At 32.3% G+C, this 20,815-nt stretch overlaps 1 protein-coding gene and 1 pseudogene across 1 annotated transcript; both read right to left on the bottom strand.

Moving 5' to 3' along the window:
- Positions 1–1,623: 1,623 nt before the first annotated feature.
- Positions 1,624–16,504, bottom strand: LOC134263654 (uncharacterized). Its single transcript, XM_062746027.1, has 8 exons — positions 16,401–16,504; positions 15,900–15,963; positions 15,433–15,591; positions 13,278–13,379; positions 13,023–13,080; positions 11,822–11,940; positions 5,450–5,503; positions 1,624–1,850 (listed from the first exon to the last, which is right to left on the bottom strand). The coding sequence occupies exons 2-8, from the start codon at positions 15,961–15,963 to the stop codon at positions 1,624–1,626; spliced, it is 783 nt and encodes a 260-aa protein (XP_062602011.1). The 5' UTR covers positions 16,401–16,504.
- A 2,566-nt stretch (positions 16,505–19,070) lies between these two features.
- On the bottom strand, positions 19,071–20,518 carry LOC134263653 (uncharacterized; annotated as a pseudogene).
- Between the last annotated feature and the right edge of the window lie 297 nt (positions 20,519–20,815).

Raw genomic sequence — 20,815 nt, 5'->3', positions numbered from 1 at the left:
AAGTCTTTGTATACATTACAGATATCGTATCTAGCCCAGTTACACTCAAGTAGTGAAACGGAAATTAAGTGTTAAGATTGACACTGAATTGCAACGAACTACTACGTGAAAGTCCAAGAAGTTTTTTTTACATTTCATGCATTCGTATGTCAGAATGGTTTAATCAAACGCTCAGCTGCCTCCATAAACCCCAATTGCGAAATGGCGGAATTGACAAAGACAGCCGCCATCTGGGGCCCGCTTCAGATTTTCAAATATTAATATCTAGAATTCAGATAAGCCAATTTTCAAACAACTTATATAGTAAGCATCAAATTGTTAAGATGAATACTTTTGCTCAGTAATGTATAACAAAATATTGATCATTAGAGAGTTATAGATAAAAGACTTTTGGCCCCTCTTAGCCCCTAATTTGAAGGGTCAGTCCTATTTTTTTGACATCAAATGAAAGGTCTTGAGATGTTGCACATTTTGTCTTCAATATGTTTTAACAAATTATGAACAGGTGTGAAGATATGAGACAAAATGCGTCAAATTTTGTGAGATATTTCTGAGACATTTTTTCGGCCCTACCGAACTCCGGTGCCTTTTGCGCTAGAAAAATTTGGAGACCCAATTACAACTCACTAAACCTTCCTCTATTTTCCCTGAAAATCTCACGTCCATATCTTAGGTCGTTTCGGAGGAGTTTCCCGGACAAGCCGACTCTCTGAAAATCAGAAAATCGTCCATATCTCACGACCGGAAGTGAGATAATCAAAAAGGAAAAAAATCTATCAAGATCAATTGAATATCTTTTAGATCTGAAAGTTTGGTAGAAATCGGACTAGCCATCTCTGAGAAATCGCTTGCACAAAATCGGTTGGAATAATAATAATAATAATAGGGAAAAAGAAACCGAAGAATAACAAGAAGGTCTTCCGTTGGAGACGAAAGACCTTAATTATGCGAAAAAAAACAAGGAAGTTTCTGTCACCTTTGTCTTGCTTTTCCATTTCACTGAATCTTTCTGACCACATCGAATCTAATTTCTTTAATGATTTTGTGTACTTATCAATTCTTTCATCAACTAATAATACATCTCTCAAAATGCCAAAAGCATTTGCTATATCATGTTTAAATTCATGTTGTTCATAATACCCCAAACATACAAAATATGGGAGCCAAGACCAGAGTTTTTCACCTTCCATTAATCCTTCAAAGTGGTTGCACATTGCTTTCAGTGGACCTGTTTCTTTTTTTAAAAAGTCTGGGATCATTTTGTGATCAAATTTCATTAATTTAACAACAAGATATATTCCGATAGGATCTTGAGTGATTCGTGACACTCGTTCGTATGTCAAAGACTTACAATCACAACAATTGTTTGAACAAGAGTTCTGAAGCAGTTCTATTCCTCCTTCTATCTTTTGTTTTTTGTTAATAGTGGTATTGTCAAGCAACACACGGTCATGTTCTTCCATTCGGATCCCGCTTTTTATAAATTTGTCTTTCATCTCTGTGCGAAGCCCAATTACAAACTTTATTTTTTCAAGTTTTGGGCTTTTTTCAATGACCTTTACCATCGTTTCGATTGAAAGTCTTTTTTCACATGGGTTTTCGTTCCACAATCCACCCCATCCATCAATGAAATAAACTGTGTTTTTTTGTTGGAGGCTCAAAAAAATCCTTAGTAATGTCTAAGTAGTTATAGTATTCGCTAATCATGTTATTACTTTCAGCGAATGCATCTGCTATTTTTTTTCCAGAAGTAGAGACAGAATTTCCAAGTTTTCCAACTACGTAAAGGATATTTCCGTCATTCAGTAAATGAATACCAACTCGGATATGCTCGTCTTCAGGAGATGCATCTAAATTCAAAGACAAAAATGTGCAACAATTTTGAATTTGAAAATTAAAATAACACATTACTTTTAATTCAAGTATTCAATCTACAACTTTTTCTACATAAATTTGTAGGGAAAAATTAATTCTTACTCATAATGCAAAATGAAACAATAAAAAATCCATTTATACTTCGTTTTATCTTCTAACGTGGTACAATGTAGCAATGACAGTGTGAACATTGTAGAAACACAGGCGGAATAAGGAAGCATACAGAATATTCTACCTTGACTACCTCAGTGATATATTATGACGTCATAGTAGGCGAGATGACGTTTACTTTAGAACAAGTTTTCGTGATATTGGTATTTAGAGATGTTATTTACCTCTACAAATGAATAGAACCGTGTAAAATTTAACAAGAGGAAAATGTTTTTATTTTGTTATGCTGTATTCTGTCATTTTTGATTAAAATATACTACCGATGACGTCATATGTGTACATTATGTAATTTGGGAATTGATCAAGTCGTGTACAGAGAATTTGGCTAGGACGAAAAGATACGTGAAATAGAGTTTAATAATTTGTTAAATTCATATGGAGTTCAGTCAATAAAACAGGTATGTTAACTTTTTTCCATCGAGAATATTCTCTTTCGAAGACAGCCAGCTATAAATGTATCCCGGTTGGCCTTTCCTGTGTCATTTCTGGCAAAAATAATGCACCAGAACTACAATAAGCTGTATATTTCAAAAATAAGATTTGTACAGATAGAAAGTTTGCCTCCTCTAATACTTGGAAAGTGCTGCTAGAATCCCGAGTTAAGCATGGCTTAACGAAAAATCTCGGTTCATATGTGAAAAAATTCAAAACATCGGGTAATGTTTCGTGCAAATGTGTGGAATAATCATTTTACCGATGGGGCAGTAGGATTCTAGCAGCACTTTACAGGCAAAATAGATATTTTCTCGGCTATATTATTTACTCAAAGAAATTATTAAACTCCGAAATATTGTTGTTCTGTTAGCTTTTTTATTAAGGAAAATATCCCTATAAATAGAAGTCACGTGCTGCCGTGGTGGTGGTGTACGTCGTTGCGTTAGACACTATTTTATCTTTATACAATAGATAATCATAGTTTACGTTTATCAGCGGATCATTTCAATTTAATTCAGAAAATTTTCTTTAAGAATCCCATTTGCTCCTAAACATGAACACAGGGTTTGGTCTTGTTAATATATGTACACAGGTACGATAGGGCTTCCCAGAGAATGTTGCAGTGTTCTCTGTGCATGCACTTTTCTTAACTAGAAAAGCATGATATCATAATCGAAAATGACGTCAGGTCACTGCAAACTTGAGCTGTAATGATGGAGATAGTGTCGTATACGTTTTACCGTATATCATTCTGCATCAATTGTAAAGTTTCAAAATGCTGGATTGCAGTAAACGTGTGTTAATCTTTATTTAAAAAAATCTTATAAATCCGAATAATTTAGATAACTGTTTTATTTCTCTTGTTTAAAAGACGGCGTTGTCAAAATATGTAAGAAAATATTTAATGTTTGATATTTGCCCCTTTATACCCGTGTAAAAAAGAGCCTGGCGCAGGTGATTGATGAGTACATGTATTAATTTGGAGTCTTTTGTGAAAATGTGTTAGACGAGTTAGAAGTTGTTGTGAAATATTTTGTATCAGAGTAATAGCATAACTCTTCCCAAGCATATTTCGGGTTGTAAAGGATGCAACGAGTTTATTTACATTACAAAATTTATAAATAACTTGGTATATGGCTGCGCCGAAGCGATTCATGTGAAGCACTTCAAAAAGGTAAAAATGACCGTCACGCGATCATCGAAGTCATGTGATATCGTTACAAATATGTTAACATATAGCCTAGGGAAATCTCTTCATGAAATGGCTGTATTTACGTTCATAACTTTAAAATAAAACTTAAAAACGACCTTGGAATAGAGTTTTAAAGGCGTTTAAATCTATGGAAAGCCTTAACGGTATTGCGTTATATATTCCTGATCAAGGATTTCAGATTTTTTCCCTGTATTCAAAGTTGCTTCTTCTATTCTTTCGACAACGTAACTTATATATATGTATACTTATATATGTATAGAGTAATAAACAATTATCATCTGCATATGGGGTAAACGTCTTTCAGTTAATTCAATTAATCAGATCATACTTCATGTACGGACAATTTCTCAAACGAACAAGCTTTTGATTTACAATTCAAGCTGTTAAAACAAGGATAATGTGTGATGTGCTTTTACAATTACGAGTTTGTGATGTGCTTTCACAATTATTTTGTGTGATTTAGAAATTACATGGTGATTACATTTATTTGTCATTATGCGAAGTGCATATTTTATTGGATCACGCACACTTTTAGAAGCCATTGCGTTGTTTGTTTAAAGTCTTCATGTGTAATGCAAACATGTTTAAGTGACGTGCAAAATAATCGAGATGGAAACTTTTTTCCTCTACAAAAACGATAAAAAAAAATGAAACTAAAGACTATCAATTAAAAAAATTCCTTCTATTAGTGTATATAATTTAACGTCGAAGTGCGAAGTTGATCCTAATTACGTCGCAGGTTTGAACACCACTGTGGAGCGTGGAAACAGGTCCTCGTGATGAGATCATATAAACCGAGTCCCCTGCCGCAGTAGGCACTGGCATGAGAAAGATCCTTAACAACTTAATGGTCCTGATTGCCGAGCAAAAGACAGAATTTGAAGTTCTCCATATTAATGAAAATTCTCGAGAGGGTCTTTTAACAATATACAATAAACTACTTTGATTGAACAAGTCAGAAGTTAGGCATATACTAGGAATAGCTAGGGTGATATTCAACTCTGTAGAAATTAAATTTAATAAATCTCAAACCAAAATATTTGATATTGAGTTTATTTGAATGAAAATTAGTTCAGAAGGAATATTTTAAACAAGAAACCCCTGTCCAATTTATTTCTGAGTCATCTATTGTTGTATATATGTAGAAGGAGAGAAAACGACGTCAACGTTATCAACAACATACGACGTGTACATCATGAAGAGATGTTTACTCCACATATAAAGGCTTTTGAACACGACGTAGTGACTATTAATACATGTAGTACATGATCGTAAGAAAAAAGAACTTCACATAATAACAAAACACTTCAAATTATGACAAATGCATTGTACACACCACATGATGACAAAGGCACATCACATAATTACAAAAACGTATTGAAAAATATCAAAGCTGCTTTTCAAAATGATAAAACCATTTATGCAACGCATAATGTAATAACAATGCAAAATCTAATAAACTGGATTATTTCATTCTGCGTTATTACATTTTGCGTCGAAATCAACGCAAAATGAAACAACACACCTACAGAGTGTATTAAGATACTTACATTATGCATTTTTACATATTGCGTCGATATCAACGCCAAATGTAGTCATGCAAATATATGTAATAAAAACATTTTTGGATATTACATTTTGCGTTGTTACATTTTGCGTCGAGATAAAACTGAAGACAAAAGCGCAAAATGTAATAACACACTTTTTTGTCAGCCAGGTTGAGCATGATTATTTATGGAAAAGATTTATACGTACTGTTTTTGATCAGATTTTCTAATTCAGAAACACCAGCTTCGTTTCCAGAGGTACCTGTAGAAGTAATTTATGCATTGGTTTAATGAACTAGATTCCGTTTTGCTCGCATTTATTAAATGTATTCTATATCTCAGGAGGTGTTTGATTGTTACATATGTAATAACAAGATCTCCACTATTTTCCTGAAACCAAAAAAAAAAAAGAGAATTTTTGGGTATCAAGTACCATCTATTTATGATAATGAGAATATTTAACAGGGATACGTAATACTTTTTGTAAATGTATGGAAATATTCCGTGTAAAAAGAACATAAACATTATTTTTGCAAACTCCAAGAATGTGCCCTTACATTAATAATTTTGTATTTATTTAAAGAGACTCCGACCACCAGGTTCTAAAAATCAGGCATTGACTGATTGAAAAATTCCACAAATATGTCTTTGAATTCTCAGAGTAATCTGTTTTACACACGGTGATTCTTCAAACGTCATCTTTCAAGTTAATTATGGTATATGGGAAAACAATCTTTTTAGCAAATGCAAATCAAAATACTCACTATGCATTTCCAATTTAAATTTGATTAACAATCATATTTCAGAAATAAAACTCATAGATTTCCAGGCTTTTGAAGAAATTGTACAATTTTAATGCATGTTAAATTCAAACAGGTCTTTGAATTTCTTCTGGTTACCTCGAAAATTTTACAACGGATAGTGTATAAAGAATTTTCTATCATTACAAAACACCATAAAGTACTTCATATCATGTTGATTAACATTTATATTTTGGTTATATATGTATGTCAAAAGAACATCAAGTTTTTGAAATATGCATATCACCTTTTCAAAAGAGCTTTCTGGGAGTTTCATAGAACCCTTATGCACATTGAGAGGCATAAAAAAAAAATTGTTGCATAAAAAGAATCTATTTTTAAGCTTTATTTTGAAAATCCTAACATTTTCGGTTCGAATCTCACTGTGGGACATTAATATCGGTCCTTCGAATAAGACCGATTAAACCATTTCCCCGTGTCACAGAAGGTGCTTCCACAAAATAGTCCTCGCTTCTAAATGGCCCTGAATGCGGAGTGTAGGACACTTGCAAAGATAATTATGTTACTAAACAGTTAAAACAAATGAATGAAAACTATTCTTGATTATTTAAAGTGAGCAAATGAAGAAAAAAGCCATGATAGGGAATCTACGTGTTTGGGGGTGGGGTGGGGAGGTGGGGGGGTTTACATTCAGTCCACCCTGAATGTAAACATCTGTAATCAAGGTAATGCAAAGGTGGACAGATAATTTCATCACCAGCTATCATGATAATTGTTATTGATTTTATGATCAACTAGTGCTTTAAATGCATGAAAGTAAAAACTTGATAACTTAATAACAATTTACGAAACAGTGGTATTCATTTCCCTAGATGTGCATATTTTTATGGCCAAAGGATAAGATATCCCATGTTGATTCTTGTTAAGATTTCATGAACTGCTGCTGCACAAACGGCTTTTCGGGGGAATATATATTACAATTTCCCCTCTAAACATATTATGAAGATCACTTGTAACGTTTAAAACATATTTTATTTACATTTTTGGTTTTTCATGCTTAATAAAGTCGGGAGATTTAAAAAAAAAAATCTCAAATTCGAATTTTATTTTTGACTTATTCCTCAAAGAATAGGGACGGCGGATCCGTAAACCAGGAAATGAAAAAAAGATGTGGCCTAATATACAGACCCTAAAACGTGCTACTACACCTCAGAAACGAACCGTACCGTTCCGTGCACAAAGCGTACCGTACCGTGAACAAAGCGAACCGTTCCGTGCACAAAGCGTACCGTTCCGTTCTCAAAGCGTACCGTACCGTCCACAAAGCGAACCGTTCCGTGCGAGAAACGAAACGTACCGTCCTCAAAACGAACCGTACCGTTCACAAAGCGTACCGTACCGTCCACAAAGCGTACCGTTCCGTGCAAGAAACGAACCGTACCGTCCTTTGCTTAATTATGCAAACCACGCCCCCAATGATTTTCGAACCGTGCAATGACAAAATAAGTCACTTTGATTTATTTCTCGCTATGGCGCCCGTGAAGGGAGGTCGTAGGTTGTCCCTGGCTGTTCGAAACACCATAATCAAGTACCACGCATCTGGGCTTTCATCTGTAAAAATAACGAAACTACTCGAAGCAAACTACAACTTCAAAACAACTAGACAGAGTGTAAGACGATTCCTTATTCGCTACAAATCAACGGGTTGTGTTCGTGATACGTAATTTTCTTATTCATACGGATGAGATATCATGTCATGTGAATATGTTACCCAAAATTATAATTTTCCAACTTTGTTGAGCTTTTTAAATAGTTATTTTTTTTTTTACTAATTTCTGCTAGCGAAAAAAATTTGCTTTGGACATTGAACATGGGATTTAATGTAGTGTACGCAAAAAATTGTTTAATCGTCGTTTGTGATCTATGAACAGATACATGTGAGAAATGGTAACGAACTGAAGAATCATTTTTAAGCTTAAATGTTGAAATGAAAATATGTAAATCCCTTTGTCTTGTGCATATTTTTTTTTTTTTTTGCGTACGATGTACGTTAGTTTACCCACTCTTTCTATGTTAGTTTACAATCATCAAATAGACAAACCATTTTACACCAACAAACTAAATTGCACTATGTATTTAATCTGTTATGAGTAGGGGAGGAACAGCTAAAGTCGGACAGCATCGAATGTTGGACACTTTTCTCTTTCAGAATAAAATCGTTTCTAAATTTAGTGTCATGTGTATTTTTCTTTCAGTATCTCCGTCTACAGGGTTGGTTGTTTCATGCAAACATAGTCGTGAAAAAGTTTGAAATAATGTATAAAATTAAGAGGATACATACGCATCTCAGGGATCCGGATAATTTTCGCATGCGCACCGAGCGCGCACCTGTCGGCAGTGACCTTAGTTATTTCTGGAGAAATCTTCAGTTTGCCGTCGGTACTCCGTAATAGCCTATATATTTTGTAATTAAATCAAACTTTTAAATGAATAGTATTACTTATTCCCATAATAATAATTTTTTGGTAGATGTTTATTAAGTAAACTATTAAAATTAAACTATCCGACTTTATATTCTCGGTCATTTAAAGTCGGACAAGGAAGAATTTGAAGTCGGACAGCACATTATATTGAATAAATTGTTGTTTTTTTTTCAATTGTCATATTTTTAAATACTAGAACTTTTTTTTATAATGTTATTATACTTACTGGTCATTTAAGAGTATTTTAGCTTTTGCAATCAAATTTTGCCGATTCGCTGCAACTTTTTGAAGGAAGAATTTATTTAAAAAAAAAAAAACGTTTCATCAATTGCCTTATAGAAATTGTTTCATTTCATAAAAAAACAATGAAAAACACGTAAAGCAAAACCCATCTCATTGAATTTTAACAGCAACAGACTGATATAATATAACAAATAAATAAAATACTGTAGACATAAACCGGGGGAAATACATGTAAAAGGTGAAAAGGAGAACAAAGAGAAGGAAAGAAAGTCTATCAAAAAAAAATCATTTTTTCGTGGCTTTATTTGAGTTTCATGTTTATAACTCATCACTCATTCAGGAAAGGAAAAGGTTTCTTTTTTGAAAATTAAATATGTTTCAGATTACTGATTCTAAAGTAAAGATGGTAGGATAAATAGTTTTCTGTTTATAACCATTTAATAAATGTATAAAATGGGATTTATTTTGAAGACAATTTAAACCCAAAAATTATTCACACGATAACGCATTGGTTTATAGATTATAGATCGCATAATACATGTACTATATATGCTAATTAAAATTTCTTGGTATATAAATGGAAAAATTATCTAAATAATCCACACGATTATACTAAGTACATTACGTAAACTAATTTAATAAAGTTTATATGTTCACGAATCTTTTCCCGGGCTCTTGGTATCATTTTTGTACGCTGAGGAGGGGCTTACAAATTTAACACAAAAATCAACTTACCTGAGTGGAGAAAAAAAAGCGACAAGATAGAAAGAGTGGGTAATTGTCCAGGTTGATGGGAGGTATACGTACTTTCAATTTTATTACATATCTTTCAAAACCGAATTTTATTCATTCATTACCAGATTACCTTGATTTGACTGTAAGATATAAAGGTGGAGATGATGAAAACAGCCTTTCAATGAACTTGAATTTTCAATTGTGTAAAGTAAATTACATGTTTTTTTTGGGGGGGGTGGGGGGTGAGAGGTCAGCCCCCCATCCAACCCATTGATACTTTGTGCATGCTCCATTACAATCAACACCTAAAAAATAAAGTAAATTGGACTTTAAATGCCGAAAACAGTTTGTGTCCGATTTTAAATTCTACATGTCCGACTTTCACTGTCGCTGTCCGACTTTATCAGCCTATGCCTTTCCGTGTATATTTATTAAGTCAGCTGCTACAAAGGACATTTGATTAGATACTTATCAATTCGAAATTAGGGGGGAAAGTTTGTGGTAAGGTAGGGGTGTTGGTTTCGACAGTTACGGACTCATATCACTCATATTTTTTTTTTTATTTCAATAGCGTATAGAAATACAAACTAAAACAGCATCAAAGAAAATTTAAAATCTGGATTATGTAAAGGGATTTGTTAACGATAAAATGACTACCAATAGTATAAGGGATAGTTTGAAACACTCAAGATTTGGTAGTTCTCTTTTTTAATTATTTGTACAAACTGATACCTCAAGCACTATAGACTAAAAACCGTACTCTGAATTACATATGCAATGTTCAATGTATATCAACATGAAAATAAGGTACTGTGTTCGCATTTTAAATACACTGTACTAAAAAAAAATAAAGAGATGTACTTACAGATTCTTCTACTGCAGAAACAGCTGGAGTGGTTGCGACGGCTTTATATCGGCCAACCAACTGAAACCTTTAGCCCAATCTATTGTCTTTTTTGGGAGAGGGGGTCAACTTGTCACTGGACTTGTGTGTTACATGTACACCAAATCGGGTACTCCTTCGAAGCCATACCACTACCCCTGTCACTGTTTTGTGTAGGGGGGGGTGTTTGAGGAGAGAGGGTTTTAGCTGGTCAACAAGTTTGTATTGTATAGATCCCTCATAAAGTTTGCAACAATGCCACGTGCCGGTACGTGCTTACATAACAAATAAATTTTTAATCGTTTATTTAAGAATAAAAAGACAGACAGATAGATAAAATGAATGAATGAATGAATGAATAAATAGATAGATAAATACAAAAAATTATTTTTTAATACAGTGTAATAATTTTGTCGATAAATACGTTTGGCACACTAATGAAGACAGAATACTAGTATGTACAGTACATGCATTAAAATAAAATAAATAAATTAAAAGAAAAAAAAAATAATTTACTGATATTTCTCCTCTGGTGCAAAAGTATAAATGATAAATCTACAATTTTAGAATAGAGAAACGATGCTTATTAATTTGCTTATCACTAAAAATAAAAGTACGATTAGTCATGTTGTTCTTCTGTAATTGATCAATCAATTAAAAATAATTTATATGCGCGTTTAGTGCTATAAAATTATATAGATCAAGTATATATACATATATTCCTTTTTTAAATTATATTGCGGCTTTTTTTTTCAAAGAGAAAAAAATATCATATTGCATGTATTTATATATTTTCTTTTTTACAATTAGCCCCAGCATACGTAAAATATACGCGTACTGAAATTTTTATGATGGTAAAAAGATCAATGCGACGATGTTTTTCAGCCCATTTATCCTCCAAATCTACTGCAGCGTAAATTAATTTTTCAATTGAAACCGAGACATAGCATACATGACTAAGTAAACACAATTACATACATGTACACGTAATACAATATTTGAACTTCCGTAATAAATAGAAATTAACTCATTGATACTTAAATTTATATAAACAATAACTAAATTACGTTCTTTAATAACGGAAAAATTGTTATATACGTGCATAATATGTAAGTACTCCAAAAGTCATTTAATATGAACTAATGTTTACCAGCCAATCAGGGACCAAAGCTAACAGGCTCCGCCCACTTCATTTGCATACCGTTTCCCAAAGCGTACCGTCCACAAAACGAACCGTTCCGTGCAAGAAACGAAACGTACCGTCCACAAAGCGTACCGTTCCGTGCACAAAGCGAACCGTTCCGTTCTCAAAGCGTACCGTACCGTCCACAAAGCGAACCGTTCCGTGCAAGAAACGAAACGTATCGTCCTCAAAACGAACCGTACCGTGCACAAAGCGTACCGTTCCGTGCACAAAGCGTACCGAACCGTACCGTTCCAGTGGTGTAGTAGCACGGTTTAGGGTCTGTACTTACCATCCTGTGTTCTTTGTCTCCCTTTATATATTTTACATGCAATGACCACGATTACCGCCACCAGTATAACAATTCCTAACGGTATGCTAATTACAAATGGAAAAACTTTGTTCTTGCTTCTAAAAAATAAAGGCAAAATAGTCAACTAAACAGGATGGTAATTAATAGAAAAGATTTTGTGCGTATTGAAAAAAAAAATATATTCATGGAACCGTGCCTTTGCTTGACGACATTACCAAATGAATTCTGTCTGAAAAGATACAGGGAAAAAGAGATTGACCAATTATATACTAAGGTAGTACCCACACTCTTTTTTTTTCTACGATGACTTAAGAAATATTACAAAAAAAACTGTAAAATATTTTAAATCTAAAAATATATTTATTAGCTGTACCATATACTTTGGTTTTCCTCTCACCAAAAAAGATTATTATATGAAATGTTTTCAAAGGGAGTCTTGATTTAAAAGTGACTTAAGGACAGCTAATACTAAAAGATTTTTTTTCTTTTGAGGAGACTTAATATCATGTCATAAGTTTATACATATAAATAATTCTTAGATTTTTTTCATCTAAGAACTGGAAAATGAAACGGACTTGGAAAATATTTATTTAGTAATATTTCAATATAATTACAAATATGGACAAACCACACTCAGTACAGGTTTACAGATGTAAACGTTACCTTGGTGCTAAAAGTGTAATATAAACTTTAGAAAAATATACCAAGCCAGGTGAATTTTATTAGGAGAAGCAAAAAGGTAAAAGTCAGCCTATGTGATAATGCTGAAGTTTTTTCATTTTGTTTTCCTCGTAAAATTCACCTGGTTTGGCATATTTTTTAATGTTTATATTACACGTTTAGCACCAAGGTAACATATTCTGAAAGTTGTTTTCATCTTTAAACCTTTAGAAAGTGTTATTATTTGTTTTTAATTGACGTATTACTAATATTTTCCAAGTTTATTTTCCCCAGTTCTTAAGAGAAAAAAAATTGAAGAATTATCCACTTTTCTAAACCTGTGACATAAAATTAAGTCTCCTCCAAAGAAAAAAAATGTTTGTATCATTAGTATTGAAGAAATTTGAATCAACGGGTAAAAAGACTTGCTTTAATCAAAAATAATAAATGATAAAAAGAAGGGACATAACTTCACCAAAGAAATCCACCCTATCTGTCATCATTGAAGAAAGGACTTTACCTTGCCTTTTCATTTTCTGTTTCTTTTTCATTTTCAATATTACCAAAACAAACAGGATCTAAGAAAAAAGTAAAAAAAAAAAAAAAAAGAAAATATTATCGAAAATGTTTTAAATGTTTTAATTTAAATATCTAAAACGTATTATGTATAAAAAATGATAGCATTTTAATATAATAGAAATAAAATTAAAATAAAGGCTTCACTACAGTTTTGTAGCATATGAAAAATATTTCATAATAACATAAATAATCGTACATTTGTACACCTCATCACTTTTGAAAGGGTTTTTCGGACAGTTCGTTGTATTGCATATCTTCCAGTGAAGATGAAAATCGTGTGTGAAGATTGGGCAATATTCTATCAAATATATAATTTTTAACATTTCATCAGGTTATTTGAAGATGAAATCTCAAATTATGGTACAGTTATATATTTTTCATTATATTTTGCATCGGCATCGACATCTCTTTCCGATGTTCTACACCTTACAGTGCTATTGTAAAAAATTATATTGAGACAATTTATCAGAATGTTCGCATGAGAATTTTTTGCAAAAAACATAGTTGAAATTTATTTGGAGTATTGCTTAAACAAACTGACTGATCACAGCATATAAATATACGGTTATTTCTGAATCACAAAAAGATAAAAATATGCTTTCGATTTATCTATTGAAAGGTTTATAAAAGAATGCTTGTTTCTAAGAAAAAGTTTACTACTCCATGCATGTTTCAAGGAAACTAATAGAATTTACAATCACATGCACGATACGTAAAATTATGTATGACTTATTTCTCCTCAATAGAACGAGGGCGGTTCAATAAATATTGTCCTGAAGTCTTTGAGATGCAACGTAGAAATCTTATGGCTTTAAGCTTGACTTTCTTTCATGATTGAAACTTCAATAAATTTAAAACAGTTTTGTGACCAATTTGCATTAGATAGTTTTATTGTGAGAAGCTGGAAAACGGGCTATTCGAGACACAGCGCAGAAAATGAATGGTAAAGAAGCTGTAAACTAGAATGTAATTAAACGCTTAATTAAAGCTGCTGTAAAACCTCTTCAGGATGTCGAAGAAATATTCACTGAAATATTCGAAATTTACACCAAGTAATGTCTGCCTTAGAGGCACATGAGCAGGTTTCAATGAAAAATTATATAATGGGCATCGGAAATTGATACGATCCTTGGCGACAAGGACTAACAACAACAAATAATGTACCTTTTGCCAAAATTTGACAGATTATCTCTCCTGTTGTTTGCCTGATTTTAAGACACAGCAAATTTAATATGCATCATTTTTGGGATAGTTCACACTGTTTTTAAGACTTATTTGACAGTAAAAAAAAACTAATTTCTTAATGTTCACTCTATGTTTTAAAAATTTAGTGAAAACGACAGCGTGCAAGGATATGTACACAATTATTTTTAAAAATCAGAAATTGTAGTTTTCCATGTTTGTCTGAAAATTAAACAGATAATGAAACTTGATTCCATTGATGCTTTAAACCCTCAAAACAAATTTGAAATAAGATCCACTTGACAGAAATATAAACAAGTTTGAGAAGAGCAGGTGATTGCATGATCACAAAGACAATTTCATATGCCATTTTCTTAAATATTAGTGGTCTTGTTGTTCAAATGTTTATTCGGATCGAAAGGCAGTTCAACTTCTGGAGGAGACAAGATGGTAATTTTTTGCAAAAAATGAACGGTTTATGAGAGGAAGAAACCAAAATCAGAAATCCACTACATTAAATTCTTCATGACAAACCCACACGCCCTGAAGAGTTAAGGTGTTTTGGGGATAAAGGGAAAGTAAATGTTTTGTCACACCAAAAATATTTGCCACTTCTTTCACCCTCTGACTTATCAGAAAGGAAGTCCAGAAAATCATATTCCAGTACACAAAGGGTCATTCACAAAGATGTGTTCTGGAAGAAAACAGGAAATGGATTAAAAAATGTTTGAGAAATGTATTTCGAATGAAATAGACTATCTCAGTGAAATAACTTTTTGTTGTTTCTTTCCAAGCACCGATGATGTTATTTATTGAACAACCCTCGTATATTCCAATTTTCTTCAAAGCATAAAAAACTAATCTGCCACATTTATAAATTTAAATAAGTATTTTTCATTCTTTAACATAAAGGTGATTTGAGAAGATAAAAATGCCCTCTGAATTTTATATCCGACAAAAGAATGCTATACGTAAATTTGATTCTTATCCATACCGGGGTAATTTTTTTTTAACTGCATCAACCGACAATTTTGATACAGAGATCGTATTTTACAATAATGAAAAAAAATACAGCGTGTCTCGTCAAACATTTCTTTTGAAAAAGATGTTTGGCATATATTATATTGAGATTATATTCTTTCAAGAAAATATGACTGAAAATTTTAAACCATTCAATTTTGTTGTTCTCTCAATACACTTCTCTTTCCTGGTTTTCCTGACCTCTACAAGTAAACAGTGGTAAACACCAGAGGTTTTACATGTTTTATTTTTGGACCTGGTATTCCATTCTGTTTCATTAGTGGGACAGCGAATTGTTGACAACACACCTGCAAAAATGTATACACTTGTTTTTCGTATCCGCATAAAGGGTTATATAGAAAGTCTGGATGGATCTTAGTTCAAATATTGAATTTATTTATATTCAATTGGGAAAACCCAAGCATATCATATAAATTTTACTTCATACAAATATAATTTTAATTATTTTCTTAACATGTTAAAAATAAAATGAAAAAAGTAGATTGCATTTTTTCTCTAGCAATTTAAAACTCATTTGATTTAGCTTTTATGCCTGAATTACACGATGTAAAATGAATTTCTTTATGTTTACAAAATGTGGGACAAAACATCTTACCGACTGTATTAAGGATCAGTATCAATTGGCTTAAATGTCTCATTTGTGATGTGATGTGTTTCATCTAAAAAAAAAATCTAACCATAAAAATGTAAATAGCTTAAGTGAATGGGTATTTTGGAGGATATTTTTAAATATTTTGAATTTATTTACCTGCTCAACTGTTTATTATTGTTTGGTATTTAAAAAACTTTAACGTTAAGTAAAGACCTGACATCGATGTCAAGGTCTAATTAGCATGGCGTCAGAGTGAATCGATAACTTTGCAAAGAGAACAATATAAGTAAATAAATGTTAATAATCTTATGTATCTTATGACCTTAGTCTTTAAGCTTATGAAAACAATTACTTTAACAGGTCGGTTTTATCTATTCCGAGGGGAATTGGGAGAAAAAGCCATTTACTGTTTATTATAGTTTCCTTGAATTCAAAACATAACAAAAATAATTTCCTTCATGATTTAAATCATCCTGCTCAACAACCTCTACATATCATACTCACAAAATATAGATGAATCCCAGTATCCAAGTAGTCTGTAACAATTGATACTATAATATTTTGGTTAAATAATAGATAAAATATGTTGTTTTTGATCACAAAAAGGATTGGGATTCCCAGCCTTTTGTCAATAATCTAAAAATACTTGCAGTGAAAATGCATGTTTCTAATTTTAAAAGTTTACAGTGTAAATACGATATTTAAACTTCACATTAAATTGGGAGGATAGAATTTTTTCCAAGGGTTTAGATTGCACAACTTCTCCCTATAATTCTATACTTCAAAGGTATACTTTTTATTTGTATAAACGTTTATTCTCTTGGTCTTATACTCTTGGTCTAATTTTTTTTTAAAGATTTTGATTAAATTTTTATTTTTTTTTTTATTTCAGAGAGGCTTTCACTTCACTCCAAGCGCTAATTTTTAACTGTTCCATTTTTGAAGTAACTGTGTCAAAAATGTACGGAATAAAATAAATAGAAAATCAATTCATGTACAATTAGTATTCACAACAACAACCTGACATTCGATAAAACAGCTGTGCTGGAAAGTGATATCTTGAAACCTAATTTTTCGTTTGTTGAATTTCCAACGTATTTCACAATGTGTTCTCAATTTTCGTAAAAATGATAAGTTTAAATGTTTAAGTCAAACAAACACAGCGTTCACGGTAGCTCAGTTGGTAGAGCGCTCGCTTCGTGATCAGGAGGTCGTGAGTTCGTATCTCGGTCGCGACTGACCCAGTCGATAAAAATGGGTATCAACTGTTCCTTCGCTATGCGCTCGGCACTTTGAAGTGAAAGTCGCGGGTCCTTCGGATGAAACCTTAAAATTCGAGGCCCCGTGTCAGCGGTAGGCGTTGGCACGATAAAGATCCTTCACTGCTCAATGGCCCTGAGTGCCGAGTAAAGGTCAAAATTTGAAGCCCTTCACCGGCATACGGTGACGTCTCCATATGAGTGAAAAATTCTCGAGAAGGACGTAAACAATATACAATCAACAATCTCCAAATCCCACATCTGAATCACAATTAATTCTATTTAAATACTGTAACTCTGACAATACATGTAATAAACATTTTTAATGTTAGTTTCCTGAGACCTAAGGCAGAAAGAATGGGGCATTGGGTTGGTTTCAACACAGAACAGGATTCAGACAGACAGAAGGTATCAACAGGCTCATTGAGATTGATCGACAAGTTTTTTGCTGTACTCATCAGATTAAGACTCGGCCTCCTCACGTCAGACATAGCTTACAGATTTTGTATTTCAGAGAATACGTTTTCGAAATACTTTTCCACCTGGATTTCTTTACTCTCTTAATCCATTTCCTACCCGAGATATTATTGACAGAACCATGTCATTATCTTTCAAAGCTAAATATTCTTCCGTTCGAGTTATACTTGACTGTTCAGAGCTTTTTATACAGAGGTCTTTAAATCTTGAAAATCAGAGTTTAACATATTCTAGCTATAAACACCACACAACTGTAAAGTTTCTTGTGGGTATTACACCATCAGGTGTTATTTCTTTTGTTTCTGTAGGCTGACCAGGTAAGATTTCGGACAGAGAATTGACAATGAAATCAGGTATCTTAGATTTAATAGATGAAAATGACAGTGTAATGGCTGGAAAAGGTTTTAGAATATGAGATCTGTTGGGGAAAAAGAAATGAAAATTGAACATTCCCCCATTTAGAGGTGTTTGTCCGCAGTTTTCACCAGATGAGGTATTTGAAACACAGGAGATAGTTTCTTTTATAATTCATGTAGAGAAGAGCATAGGTATAGTGGAATTTTTTTCACATTTTAGATGGTGTTATGCCTTTTATCTTGAAAACACTTATCACCAAGATTTTTCAGGTTATTTGTTGGCTTACAAATCTGGATGTTCCACTTGTTAATGAAAATATTTGTACAATCAAATATACGTTATAGTGCAACTCATTTCAGACAAACAATATTGATGATTGTGAGTTATGAATTTCAATACACGTTTTAACTACTTATTTTTCCTACATGCAATTACCGGTATCATATTCTCAGCTTATTTGATGTCTAATAATTTGAATGGGAAAAAAAATTTACTAGAAGAACTTTGATGTGAATTCCCATAAGTTCTACAGTGTATTAAAGAAAGAAGGAGTAATTAAAAAGATATTAAATTAAAATTAATAGTACCTACAAATAACAAATTGAGGTTGACTGACATTGTAATCACATTAATATTTCAATGGATTTGATAGTTTATTATTTTACTGTCATACCAATGTTGAATACGAATTAATATTTCAATGGATTTGATAGTTTATTATTTTACTGTCATACCAATGTTGAATACGAACATTTTTTTTTATTTGCAGATCTTTTTAGACAACTGTGAAGTGAATATTGTACTCTTTTTAGATAAGGCATTATCTTATAAACTTCTTAATCTAACAGATGTTAAACCAATAAGAAATATTTGTAACTTAATATGTGATGCAGCTGACATAATACAGTGATTAGATTTGAATACTTTATTTGAATATGTATGACTCTTGCCACATGTGGGTTTTTTGTCAATAAATAAATTCAATTAATCGAAAATTTTAATTGAGCTCATTTAATGGAAAACAGTTAATGAATTGTTTTGAATATATGATTCACATCACTTCATCCAGTGTTTGTTTTAATTACTTCTTTGCTTTGTGATGCATATAAAAATCAATAAGTCTAGGCATCATAGATGACACGAACTCTGAATCAAAATATTTCATGTCAATACAAATATTGTTTTGCACAGGCTGTCCAAACTACAAAGTCACACCAGAGATGTCCCGTAATTGTAAGTTCCCGTTGGACTTGTAGATAATACTTGTAAATCTTTTTGAGACGTGGCCCATCCAGACTCCCTTCCAGTCAAAAATTGGGATATCCCATTGCAATAATCTCATCCACTTCCGTCCTGTTTTCTTGGGTTCCCTGGATGGAGTAGGGGCACTTAATTTCAAACAGACCTATGTTGTCACCATCAAAAACCTTTCCATCAATAGAAGCACTCAAAATGCATGATCTGCACTTAAAGTGAGGCCTGTATCTTCAATTGAAAATTTGTTGTTAATGGGAGACTTCAAATTTACATAGTCAAATCGTGCCTAGACTTCCTTTTCCTGTCCCCATTGAACAGCTGGTGGTAGAGCAACATACCAAAAGAAATAAAACAGAACTTAATTTCTTTTTTTTTTTAAAAAATGGCTGGCAGGGGTATACAAACACTGGGACAAATGTATAACACAAACTTATTTTGTACCACAAAGGGTCAAAAACGTTTTAATTGTACTACATATGTTAAAAGTGTGGTAATCATACTGAAACACATGCTAACACTAATTAATTTTACATGAAATGCAGCTGATTCAATTCTGCGATGTTTATTATTTTACTCTAAAGTTTATTATTCCCCTGTTTACTATTATGATATTTTGCTTTCAGGATTATGATTTTCCAATAGAAACTTTCAATTAAAATACAAAGTTAACATAATCCTTGTTGGCCCAATTTGGGCAAAATTAATTTTCTAAACCCAATGAACAATTTCTTACATCGCAGGTTCAGAATACATTAGTACATGTATATAGAATTAACCGTAAAGAACACAACTTACTTAGAAAGACTGCAACCCTCCACAGTTTGCTTGATTAAAGAATTTGGATTGGGTCCAGCTTTCAAAACATCACCGAACATTGAACTAGTCAGCCAACCAATGTGTAGTTTCGGCCACATGTCAGATGTTCTCTGATCTCTTGTACTCTTCTAAGTGAACTCTACCAATTAATGGCCAATTGCAAATGGGGGTGTTGAAATTTGAAAATTTATAAAGAACTTAATGTACATAACGTGTAATACTTAGTTTGAACTTAAAAGAAGGTACAGATCAAATATATAACAGGTCACTGTTCAAAAATGTTTTAAGATGTTTTTTTTAAATCAACATTGATGATTATTAACAGATTTCCTTACCATTACTTTCACAGAAGATGAGACTTTTCATCCTCGTAATTATGATATCCTCAAAATCCTGGACCTCCATCTCTTTAATAGCATCTGGAACAGCATCAAGAATATTCCACAAGTGTGACATACCTTAAACAACAAATGCATAAAGTTGTCCTATATTCTTTTTAACCAACATCAATTTAGGACAAATGATAATTAACAAATGATATTTAAAACATTTTTTCCCAAAAATCACCAAAAAATAATGGCTTAACTAAATGTCTATAATATGAATTAGTTTAGCCACATAAAATTTCATGTTAATTTAAAGTTTCTTTATAATGAGGCCCAATAAAGCGATAAAACTTTAAATTAAAATGGTAATAATAAAAATTAAAAAGAAGAAGTAATCAAAGAAAATAAACAATTTCTTAATACATTA

Source organism: Saccostrea cucullata, unplaced genomic scaffold (genome assembly GCF_032062105.1).
Source record: "Saccostrea cucullata isolate Sc308-1 unplaced genomic scaffold, CSIRO_AGI_Scuc_v1 ctg5343, whole genome shotgun sequence".
Lineage (NCBI taxonomy): Eukaryota > Metazoa > Mollusca > Bivalvia > Ostreida > Ostreidae > Saccostrea > Saccostrea cuccullata.
The sequence above is the reverse complement of the archived record's forward strand: the minus strand, read 5'-3'. Positions and strand labels throughout refer to the sequence as shown.